The sequence below is a fragment of the Schistocerca americana genome, chromosome 2 (genome assembly GCF_021461395.2).
Source record: "Schistocerca americana isolate TAMUIC-IGC-003095 chromosome 2, iqSchAmer2.1, whole genome shotgun sequence".
NCBI lineage: Eukaryota > Metazoa > Arthropoda > Insecta > Orthoptera > Acrididae > Schistocerca > Schistocerca americana.
The window spans coordinates 557,132,261-557,145,101 of NC_060120.1; the positions used below are offsets into that span (position 1 = coordinate 557,132,261).

At 39.4% G+C, this 12,841-nt stretch overlaps 1 protein-coding gene across 1 annotated transcript in view; it reads left to right on the plus strand.

Moving 5' to 3' along the window:
• LOC124595721 (E3 SUMO-protein ligase RanBP2) overlaps window positions 1-12,841 on the plus strand; it is a 294,537-nt gene that overhangs the window by 174,872 nt on the left and 106,824 nt on the right. The window contains exons 13-18 of the mRNA XM_047134587.1: window positions 4,530-4,687; window positions 4,918-5,312; window positions 5,415-5,635; window positions 5,985-6,215; window positions 8,280-8,357; window positions 8,785-9,875. Coding sequence (XP_046990543.1) covers window positions 4,530-4,687; window positions 4,918-5,312; window positions 5,415-5,635; window positions 5,985-6,215; window positions 8,280-8,357; window positions 8,785-9,875 — 2,174 coding nt within the window. The remainder of the gene's footprint in view (window positions 1-4,529; window positions 4,688-4,917; window positions 5,313-5,414; window positions 5,636-5,984; window positions 6,216-8,279; window positions 8,358-8,784; window positions 9,876-12,841) is intronic.

Genomic DNA, 12,841 nt, shown 5'->3' on the forward strand with positions numbered 1-12,841 from the left:
TAATGCCTGAATGGAGCTGAGCGAGTTCTGGAGTGCTCCGTGCTGAAGTATGAGCCGCAACTGAAATAACCAGCAGGTACAAGGATGCCTGTTGAGTTTGACGAACACTTGATCTCCAGATGAAAACTTGTCCTCAGCAGCACCACCATTGCTGTAAGCGCATGTTACTTGAGGGAGAGTGGTACCTGCAGGTGACACCTGAGTGACCAGTATGTTAACAGATTGTTTGTAATCGTTACAGTGTCCACACCATGTGATGCCCTTTTCATATTTGTAAATAGTCTCTGGAGGAGAAAAGCGTGCAGACCAAGGATAGGCAAACCCTCAGGGCAAAGTCATTGTGCTGGAAATGTAACGTAGGGGGGCGAACGCCCAATGTACAGTAGAATCCACTTGTCTCCTGAAAGTATGGACCGTGCAAACTATGTATTGCTAGTATTTCTGTTCCTGCCCATGTAGGTGACAGCTGTTACAATGCCTAATTGAAGCAGTGATGATGCAGGTGTTTCAAAGGACACACACACACACACACACACACACACACACACACCTGAATAAACAAACATTGAATATTGCATAATATACGAACATAGGAAATCTCACGAACATTTCAAAGATGTTAAATACTAAATTATAACTGTGAGTGATCAGTTCTGAACTGGCAACCGACAGCTTGCCATCCAGTAATGTCATTGCCCTGCCACAGTGCATGCAGCACTGCTTGCAGCAGTATTGTCACCACATTGTATTATCTCAGCATCACAGGAGTAGGGGGATACTAGGTAGTCCACTTTAGACACTTTTCTTATTTGTTAATTTTGTACTGGCCTTCTCAATTTTTGTAAAATGATAATATTGCAGTGGTTACAAATGTTCCCTGATTACAGGATTTGAGACTGTGGTAAAACCCCATTTTTACATTCTGGCATTTTACCTTTTTCTGCTTTTTACTTTCATTCTTGTTGGTCCCGGCAGAAGTCGTATTCTCTCAATGCAATGATTACCCGCCATTAATGATTGTGTGTTACAACATTTCCCATATTTTAAGTTTTCTTTAGTGGTATCCTTACTGATTCATGCAAAAAGTGCATTGAATTCCTGTTCTAAGTTGGCCTTGGAACAAAGCAGAAAATGCAGACTATACACAGAGTTATCGATTATGTAACGTAGCATTAGCATGGTAAACAACATTTTCATTGTCGCCTTGTTGGGTCATGGCCGCCTACGTTATAGATTCGCAGTGTTTGGGAGGGTGGGAAAGTATACTGAGTCACTGCATTAATAATCACAATCTGATGATAGTGTCTCCAGTAGCAACTTGCTGATTGTGTTACATTACAAAAGCTTTAACTTAATTTCACAGGCATGTATACAAATAAGCACGGCTTTTGAAGATGGGCATCTCTAGAACAGGCTTAAACAAATTGTTGTTACTTCAGCATGAAATACAGTAATCTGTACTAGGTGCACAGTCTTGGGTGGGTAAGACCTGATGTCAGCTGTAAACAGTCCTGCTTAAAGTAACATGGCAGTAAATTCCACTCTTTCTCGCCTCTGAACTGAATGGATTATCAATAATAAGTCTCACATTAGAACAAGGATATATTTTTTGTGTGGTTTCTTGAAAGGTTTTGCTTCCATGTTTTATTTACACCATTGGACATTATTGGAACAAAGAGGAAAACCTGTGTGTGTGTGTGTGTGTGTGTGTGTGTGTGTGTGTGTGTGTGTGTGTGTGTGTGTGTGTGTGTGTGTGTGTGTGAGAGAGAGAGAGAGAGAGAGAGAGAGAGAGAGAGAGAGAGAGAGAGAGATATATCATGAAGGCAGTGGCTGAGTGCTAACGTGCACAAATGAAATGCACGTTTGCTTCTTCATTCCGATCATGTCCGATGGTGTAAATAAAACGTGGAAGCAAAAGTCTTTAATGAAACAACATTAAAAAGTTATCCTTGTTCTAATGAGAGACAACCATAATGAAATTATGGTAAATAAAATGTGACACAATGATGCTTAAAACACTGAAGTTGGCAGTTTTCGTAAACAGAGAAAGAGAGAGGCACGAAATCGATAGCTTCTTGTGTTTCTTACGCCTGCCTACATTTCTGACTTTCTAGGGTCAGTCTGCTGATAGGTGTAGCAAGAGGATTTTACTATACTTAGAACTACCATATGAGGGAGAGTCGAAAATTTTCTAGCCTCACAAATAATGACAGAAATTCCATAATACCAATTAATTTTTCAATATAATACCCATGTACACTAATACACTTCTGGGCATACTGAGAACTTCTGCAAACCATTCAAACAAAAGGTCTTTGATTTAGAGCTTAGCCAAGCGTTCACTGCATCATTGTTGTCAAATCTCATCCTTTGAGTTCTTTTTTCAGGTTTGCAAAAAGAAAAAAGTCTGATGGGGCCAGATCTGGAGAATATGGCAGATGACTTAACAATTCAAACTTGCAATCGTGCAGAGTTTCCAGTGTTGTGAGGTCTTTGTGCACCAGTGCGCTGTCCTGGTGCAAGAGAACTGTGTGTGCCAATTTTCCACACCTTTTTTTCTTTATCTCTTCTCTCAGATGGTGCAGGAGCGTGCAGTAGTACAACACATTGATAGTTACGCCCTTTTGCAAGTAATCCACCATAATTACCCCTTCTGCATCCCAGAAGACAGATGCCATCACCTTACTGGCTGATTTCTGCACCTGGCATTTTTTTGGGTAGGGGATGACGGATGTTTCCATTTTTGTGACTGTTGTTTTGTCTCAGGATCAAAGTGGTGAACCTACGTTTTGTCCATTGTCACATACCTTGCAAGAAATCCATCTTCATCCGCTTCAAATTGGCAGACGATTTCTTCACAGCTCTGAACACACTCTTATCTGATCTGTATTGAAGTCTTTCGGGACCCACCGAGCTGAAGCTTTTCACATTCCCAAAATATCCACAACAATGTCACGAGCACACCCATGGGAAATTCCAAATGTGGTTTCAGTGTGCTGCAACGTTGTTCAATGTTTCTGCAAAATCGTATTGTGAATTGCAGTCACTGTTTCCTCAGTGGCAACGGTGAGAGGCCTTCCACTTCTTCGAGCATCATCCACACTCGTTTTTCCTCGTTTAAAGTTGAACACCAAGTTTTTCACTGTTGCGTAAGATGGAGCACCATCCTTAAGTGTGTTTCGCATGTCCTCTGCAATTTCCTCAGGCTTCATTCCTTTCAAATGGAGATACTCAGTCACAGCAAGGTTGTTGATTCTCTCAGTATTTGCCATTTTGCTTACACTATGGTATACAATGCATCCTACTGGCAAACTAATGAAGCTTGAGCTGCGAAATGTGACCTGCATACTGACAAAGGGTCAGTATAAAACTAGGTGGTGGTGTTTGTGCGAGACATTATGGTAACTATCTTGGCCTAGAAACTTTTCGACCGCCTCACATGTAATTCAAAATTTTGTGCTTGGAAGCCTGTTAATATTTTGTTCTGTGTCACATGAGGTTTCTAATGTTGATACCTCTAACTCCAGTTGTACAAAATCTATGTCACATGGTTCCTTCGTTTTGAACCTGTGAAAGAGTTCATTGTATTCAGTAAGACAAAGTTATTTGCTGTTCTGAGAATGTATACTGTAAGAACACTTTTGGTGTTCTTTTTATGCAAAGACTCTCACTGACTTTGATTCTTCTTTGTTTTTGCCCCTCCTTTCCATGTGTTCAGAGAAATAAAAAGTGCAGTTCAGTAGTCAGAAAAACTCTTTAAGAATGCAATATGATATGATGGTATTGTGCTGGTTAAACAAGTGCATGATAAAGCATACAACTCTGGTCAGATTATGTAAATAATACAACATAAATCTAGCTCGGTAAGGATACAACACTAATGAACAATAATTAAGAACTGTTTGGAGAAGTAGATTGGAATTGACTTCCTTCATTGCTGAACCATATACCTTTTCTATTCTCCTAATAAGTATTAGCAACTGTTTTCCCCCATAATTAGAGTTGGATAATTATTCTACATTACTTTGCTCTGGATAAATACCTGTGTTTGTATGATGGCTGTGACTTTGCGGTGTCAAGTTGTTGAGGATGTAAACAAACAATACTAGTTTGTTTACATGGCCGTCATCCACAGCAAGCATAGAAATATTCGTTTTGTAAATAAAAAATGCCTTTTCTTGCTGTGAGAAAAGACTGTTTTTATTTACAAAACGAAAACAATGCTTGACTTATTGACTCTTTAGTCAATTAATTATCGAGTCTGGTGCACCATCAATCTTATTATATACTACGACTACATTACAACTTAGTGATTCTTGGACTGTCTTATAGGCTACTAATATTAAATACCAAATTTTATATGTGACACTCTTGTTTGCAGATACAGCACATTACTCTCTCTCTCTCTCTCTCTCTCTCTCTCTGTATGTGTGTGTGTGTGTGTGTGTGTGTGTGTGTGTGTGTGTGTGTGTGAATTTCCTTTTGTCATCATTATGTGGTTATTATTATTAAAATTACATTTTTTTAAGGCAACAAGTATGGCAGCCCGCGGTGAGTGTGCAGCAGATGTTACTGCAATAGAACAACGAGCTGCATTGTATTGGACATCAGCTCTACCTCTCCTGGAAAGACTCCAGCGAAATCAGACAATTCGTGCACCACATACCAAACTTTTTGAGTATCACGGGTGAGTATTTTAAGTTGCAGCTTGTAAAATAGATTTTTGCCCCATCAGTGTTCATCCTCTCTTGGCACTCTGTAAAGAAATGAATAACAAAAAAATTTATGGGTTTTTTAAAGTTCTAGTTCAAAACAGTCATGGTTCTAACGTTATTCAATTTGCTACCTAAAGAAGTATATTGAAGTTGTGTAAATTCCAGTAACTTAATATTTATATATTTATTTTCATATGTGCAGGAAGGAACTGTCTAGTGCTGAAATCAACACCTTGATTGAAGAAGGCAGATTCTTCCTTGCATGTCAGCTTATGAAGGAAGACAAACACGAAAGAGCATTAGAAGCATTTGAACAATTAAAATCTCCTTATGCTGCTTTTTACCGTGCATTAATATACAAGAAATTAGCTGAAGAGCAGTTTCAGGGTCAGCACAGGGAAATGATTACAAGTGAAATGAGATCACAACATATTATTCTGCTTACCAAGGCTAGGGAATGCTTTTATCTTACATTAGATCGGCTCAAAAGTCCAGGTGTTGATAGCAAACATCCTTTAAATGCAGAGCTTGGTGGTCATATAGAGGAGATAGAAAGTCAGCTACATCACATTGATACGGATGTGTCCAGGAGTGATGGTGAGTTTCATATGTGTGTCTTCATTTGATGTGTGTTTTGTACTTGTATAAATAAATAGTTCTTAAGTCTTGAAACCTCTAACGACGCATTTCATTTGGCAGTAAATCGGAATGACGTGCTGGATGGTCTTTCTTTAGAAACCGCGTCTTCAGAACACTCACCAGTTGATAATGGACATATGTTCATTGGCTATAATGGGACAGTGCAGAATTCATTTGCACACATTTCCAGTCGTAACAGGAGTGCAAATCGTCTTAGTAGCACTCCATACAGGAGCAATAACAAATGTGATACATCTGATGCTCAAGAGATTAGGAGAGTGGTAATATACTGATCTATAGCAAATTAAATCAGTCACAAATAGTCAATTGTTGTTAGGATGTGATTTTGTGTGGAAGTAAATATTTATATCTCTCTCTCTCTCTCTCTCTCTCTCTCTCTCTCTCTCTCTCTCTCTCTCTCTCTCGCTCTCTCTCTCTCGCTCTCTCTCTCTCTCGCTCTCTCTCTCTCTCTCTCTCTCGCGCTCTCTCTCTCTCGCGCTCTCTCTCTCTCGCTCTCTCTCTCTCGCTCTCTCTCTCTCGCTCTCTCTCTCTCGCTCTCTCTCGCTCTCTCTCTCTCGCTCTCTCTCTCTCACTCTCTCTCTCTCTCTCTCTCTCCCTCTCTCTCTCTAGGAAGCTCGTCCGAGCCCAGAGCGTTTAGATGCACAAATTCGGCAGCTGCTCCACAACAGAGATTCAGTTCTGCAAACAGTAACACAACATTCGAAAGCAGTAATGGAAAGTGTTAAAGTTATTATGGAGGAATTAAAGGACTGCAAGAAAGAGATGAAGGAGAGCAAGGAAGAATTAAGAGGATACAACCAGGAACTAAGGCACAATAAACAAATGATAGAGGAATTAAAGGTAAAATTGCATTAATATTGATAACTTCATACAGTTGCATATATTTTATTGGTGTCAGCTGTAGGAAGAACAATACAGTGCCATATTTTATTTTATAAATTAAACTGTACACTTATATTGTGAACAATTAATGAAGCATTTACTAGTAGAATGCTGCATTTGATGTGGATAGGAAAATCTTATGGATGTCAAACATTTTGCTGTTGTACATGAAAACAACTGGTCGTCATTATTCTTGCCGAAATCAGTAACCGTGCTTCAATTATTGGTATAATAGTTGTGTTCTTGGGTTCAATAAGATATATCTGGCACTATTGGTTTACTTTGGGCTCCTGTTAATATAGATCTCCTATTTACAAAGGGCTTTCAAAAAGTTTTGCACAGTTGTGGCCCCCCCCCCCCCCCCACACACACACACACACACACACACACACACACACAAAGTAGGAAAATGGAATTTTTTGTGAACGTGCTTGGAACATTTTCTATACATTGAGCCTACAAATATGTAGCCTCCATTAGCTGTGACGCATCTGGCCCAACGTTCTTTCCATGATGTAAATGCACTTTGGTAAAATTCTGGGGATTGACTTTTAGACCATCACTGGATGCAGAAAATAAGGTATTTCTCACTATCACATGTTTTACCATGCAGGTGAGCCTTCAGAAGACCAAAGAGGTAAAAATCAGATCGAGCCAAGTCTGGACTGTAGGAGGATGAGGAACAATTTTCCAACCCATTTTCCTGATTTTTTTCCGGCGTCATAAAGGCTGTATGGAGTTTGGCATTGTCATGGTGTAATCTGTTGAGCTGACCCTGAAGCTGTGGGCTGTGATTCTTGAGGGCACGTCACAGCTTGTCCAATGATAAACAGTAACGGTCCCGGTTAATTGTAGAGCCAGGTTCCAAAAAGTAAATGAAAATGACACCACACTGATCCCAGAAGGAGGAGGCCTTCACCTTTCGGCCTGCTGTTCATGGAAGTCTTGGTTTCTTCTTCCGAGGGGAACCCAGATGATGCCTCTCCGTGAATTGGGTTTTGCTCTCAGGTTCAGACAAAAACAACCATGTTTCAGACTGGGTAAGGGTGCCATCAAAACACTGTTTCCGCTCTTCAGTAAAGGTCTTCATGAGATCCTCGCACACATTCTTCATCATCATTTTCATTTCTCTTGTCGATAATCTAGGCACCCAATTTGCACAGATTTTTTTGTACCCTAGTAACTGTACTAGTAATTCCACACTACCCAATGACAAACGAGTTATTTCAGCAAGCTATTGTCATCACACACCTGTCACTTTGGATGATTTGATCAGTGGTGTCCTTATTCACATCACTCACTACCATCGATGGTCTACCGCATCATGGATTGTCAAGTAGAGAGAAATCACCTTCCAGAATGAGATTTTCACTCTGCTGCGGAGTGTGCGCTGATATGAAACTTCCTGGCAGATTGAAACTGTGTGCCGGACCAAGTTCGAGTCTCGGTCCGGCACACAGTTATAATCTGCCAGGAAGTTTCAGAAATAACCTTCTGTAAACCTCTTCAACCACCACTGGATACTGCTGTGATCCACTGTGTCCTCCACATAAACAGGGAGCAACTTTCTGTGAATCGATGTGGCAGTCATCCCCAGTCTGGAAGAGGAACTCCATCACCGAACATTGTCACAACCTGACATCTGCTTCACGGTCCATTATGGCTCACCTGTAAATAAAAGAAAATTCTTTCATATACCAACTTTAGCTAAATGTTCCAACTATGTTCACAAAAATTCATTCTCCTCTTGCAAAAAATAAAAAAATTCGAGACAACTGTGCAAAACTTTTTAAACACCCTTTATACCAGAATAAAGTAACATGAATATCAGAATTGATTTACAAGGACATGAGAATTGGAAACTATATAATTTGTGGAAATAGGATGAAATTTGTAATACACAAACTGTAAGCTTTAGTCATAATGTAATAGTTCCACTTAGTGAAGATGAAATTATCATTAATTCTTTCATAATTTAAAATCGGCGTGAAAATTAAAATTTTCTATTTATTTATTTTTCAGGCTCAAGTACAGGAACTGAGGAAAGAAACCCTGAAACTAAAGAAAGGACAATCTCATGTAAACTCAGAACTTTCACAGGTTTGTTTGCAGTGAACGTATTTTTGCTGTTTAAGTTAAATGATTTATATTACTCTGCAATACTATAAAACATCTGCATTCATAACTGGATGACATTTGAAGAATGCTGATAACATTTGTGTTACTTTGTATCGGCAGTATTGAATTTTGTCTCTTGAGAGTAAATACTGGTCAGGCAGGCATTCTCTCTCCCTAATTTTATTGTTTTCTCAAGTGAATTTTTTCTTTTATTATAAGTAGCATCCATATTATCAGAAAGCTTCAAATGTATGTGGACTTGGGGCATATTCTTTGCATGACTGTGCACTGATACCGGAAATTAATCACATTGAACACAATATGAAAATATTAAAGTTTATGTAAATGCATCTGATGAGATAATTTTGAAAATGTGCATGGGTTATGCAGGTATATTTTATTTTTGCAGGTGTGTGATACTGAAGATGATCTTTATGTATTTGATGAAGAAGACTATGCAGAAGATGTGACAATAGCAGCCAGTCATATGGGAACATACCCACCTTTTCAGCCCTTCCCTGGTTACCCAGATTATAGACCTGTGTCTGGCATAATGGGGACTCCAAGTGTGCCTTACGCACCACCACCGCCGCCGCCACCACGAGAAGCTCATCCTCAGTTAATACCACCCACACAAGCAATGGGTGGATTTTTCCGTGGTGTTGAGCCTGCGCTGATATATCCCCCAGGAACTGTTGGTTATTATAGCGGCCAAGGTGCCCTTCCATTCTCTGAAGGCCAGCAGTTGCCAGATTTCCGTGGCCACCAGGCTCCTGCATTTTCTCGCTTAGGAACACATCCTGATCCACAAAACACTCAACCTGAAGTAAAAGTATCCCTTACATCTGCTCCTGTCAATGTTGTTATTACATCTTCTGATACCTTACCTACAACAGTTCCTGTTACACAGCCAATTCTGAGTGTAACTATACCACCACAGCATAGATTGGGAGGGATGCCTCTTGTTCAGAGTGATCTTGGAACTTCCATGCCTCAGGCAATGGTGTCCACTACATACTCAGCTTCAAAACCTTTACCTCTGACAACCACACAAACTTCATTTAGTTCAACATCCCATCTTCAGCAGCAGCTACCACTGTCCCAGGGGGCAGTGTCAAATATAGGACGACATACTGTTCCTCATGCTTTTCAGATAACAATGCCTCCTCAAGCTCATTTACCTCAAGTATCATCGCTTGAGAAAGGTGCTGCAGCCCTTAGCCCAGTTCTTCCAATAGCAACCAACTCTTTACTTTCATCTGTTCCTTCTCCAGTGTATTCTGCAGTTGTCACTGAGAAAAATTTGGTGCCAAAGGAGATAAGTCCCAAATCACGTCAAGCTTCAATGGGTTCTAATGCTGAAGAAGAGAATGTTGCTGAAACAGATCATGACCCATGTCCTGACTTTGAACCTGTGATTCCATTGCCTGCTGAAGTTCAGGTCATGACTGGTGAAGAAGAGGAGACAGTACTTTTTGAAAGCCGTGCTAAATTGTACAGGTAAAAAAAAAAAAAAAAAAAAAAAAAAAAAAAAAAAAAAAAAAAAAAAAAAACCATTTTTTCTCCAGTTTTCTACCCTGCAGTACTGTAAAAGAGTAATTGCTGTTAATTACTATTGGCTGGTCTAGTGTTTGAGAGGGGCTTGGGGAGGGGGGGGGGGGGGTGTACAGAGAAATTCCAAATTTCAGTATGTGTATCTGCAAACAAGTTGAGAATTTTGCTACACAGTATCTAAACGTGCCGTATAAGCAAAGGAAACACTGTGGTCAACATAGCATAATTAAGCAGCAACTCTGATTTTTTATTATTATTATTATTTGCATCAAGACCCTGTAGTATAATGCAAAGCATTCTGCCTCATTGAACATTCCTGCTGATCTTCCAAAATTCTCTCATTGTTTCTCCTTAGAGTATCTTTCCATCCTCAGTCCACTTCGTCCCTGTTTTCTTTGGGACTTCATTCCTTGACCTGACATTGTACTTATAGATCTTGTCTCACTATATTTATTTGTCATCAGTTTCTATAGAATTGATTTGTGTTTTTGCTAGATCGAGTTTGACGTGTGCGGTCCATGGTACTGTTGACTTGACCACTTGTACTTGTGTCAAAATTCTGTTGGTGAGTCTTGTAGGTGGTAGCCTGTTGATCTGCCTGTAGAACTTTAATCTTCTTTTTCTGACATTTGCTGCTGGGTTTGACATCTGTTTGATTTTCCTTGAATATAATCCGTATATCTCTTCTGTCAGATTTGGGCCGAGAATTTTTCTGATTTTGCGTTCTTCCTTTGGTATGCTTTCCATATCCCTTTTCATATGGAGATTAGAGTCCCACTTGCATATAGTATTTCAGGCTTGATTACTGTGTTGTAATGTCTCATCTTTGTCTGAATGTATATGCGTTTTGCTGCAGGCTCTCTTCATTTTTTGTAGTAGAGTCTTCTGTGAAATCTTTACTACTCCTGTAAGTTTGAGGATTTCATCCAAACATTTGAAATGTGTAACTCTTGTTTATCTTCCAATATATTGTCTCATTTTCGTGTGTTTAATTTTCAGCAGAACAATTTAGACTACTGAAAGAGATTTTTGGACCAACTTTTTCTCCATGTTCTTCTAATATTTTTATTTGTTTGGTTGCTGTTGCTTTGTTATGTGAAAGTGTAGCCAGGTTGTCTGTGACAGCTAGGTTTGAGATTTCTATCTTGTCATGGGATTGCCCTAGTTGTGTTTTTCCTTTTCCCATTCCCCATTACTTTGTGCAGGACTAGGTTGAACGATATTAGTGATAATCTGTTGCCTTGGTGTATTCCAGTTTTTATCGTGAAGAGGTCAGAGATTTCACCATGAATTTAACTTTCGATCTGGTGCGAGCCATTGGCTGTTTCATACATCGTAGTGTTTTTATGTTGAGTCCTTGTTCTTCTAAGATGTTCTGTCAATGGAATCGTGTGCTTTCTTGAAATCTGTGAAAGTGCAAATTTTGGACTATTCCTGATTGCTTTGATTTTAGAATTGTTTTCAGCTTGAAGATTTGTCCTGTGTGTGTTTGATTGTGTCTGTATCTGTGTGTGTGTGTGTGTGTGTGTGTGTGTGTGTGTGTGTGTGTGTGTATACCTGTCCTTTTTTCCCCTAAGGTAAGTCTTTCCGCTCCCGGGATTGGAATGACTCCTTACCCTCTCCCTTAAAACCCACATCCTTTCGTCTTTCCCTCTCCTTCCCTATTTCCTGATGAAGCAACCTTGGGTTGCGAAAGCTTGAAATTTGTGTGTGTGTTTGTGTTTGTTATTGTCTCTATCAACGTACCAACGCTTTCGTTTGGTAAGTTACACAATCTTTGTTTTTAGATACATTTTATTTCCCACATGGATTGTTTTCCTTTCTTCAGAAATTGGTGGAAGTGTGCCTTGCCTGGGCGAGTGGAAGTGCATTCCAGTGTTAGGACTCTTGTTTCAGGTTCAGGGCAATTATGGATATCAGAGAAATAATGTGCTAGTTTGTGACAGTGCTCCCGATCAGTTAATGCAAGTTTCCCATCATGTTTTGTGAAACATAAGTCCTGTAGAGTTATCTCGTGTCCTTGGTGTGAAAATTTTCCTCTGTAACGTGCAGTTGCTCCTTGATGTACTTCCCCTTGGTTTACCTAGTTGGATTTGCTTCCTGTTTTCTGGAATTATTAAAATGATGTAAGAGTTCTGGGAATTTTTGTACAGTTGTATTCGTGGAAGGACTCCCTGTGTCTAGTGTGTGTTCACATTCAGAGTCCCACCATGGCTGTTTAGTGTTCTTTCTATGTGGTATCTGTTCTTTTGCTTTTTGTGTGGTTTTTTACTATGGAATTCTTCCTATTATTGCTTTATATTGCATTCTATGATCTTTTTTGTGTCAAACTTCTCTGTGTGTGTTCTTTTCTAATGATTTTTTTTTTTTTTGTTCAGTGTACATTTAATTAGAGTTAAGTAGTGGTCAGATACCGCATTCACACCTCCAAGAACTTGAATGTTGTGGATCTCGTTCTGGACTGGGTAGGATATTGCTACTCGGTCTATTTCGAATTTTCCCATCCATCATCATCATCATCATCTTCTTCTTCTTTCCTTTCTCAGACGTTATGTCTGGTTAAAAATGGAAAGTGACATGGATCTTGATCAAGCGTGACTTCCTTTTAACTGTACGGTATATGTTACATTGCATTTAGGAACTTTGGGGGGAATTGAACATGTATCAATAATTACAGATTTCTGTAGTTGTATATATACGTTTGGATGTAGCTGTATTGTGTTGATGTACTGGTGGATATTGTGTGATATGACTTCTGTAGTTGATAGTATAATTGGTATAATGTCAACTTTATCCTGATGCCGCATGTCCTTGACTTCCTCAGCCAGTTGGATGTATTTTTGAATTTTTTCTCATGTTATCTTCTGTATATTTGTTGTATTGGGTATGGATATTTGGATTAGTTGTGTTAA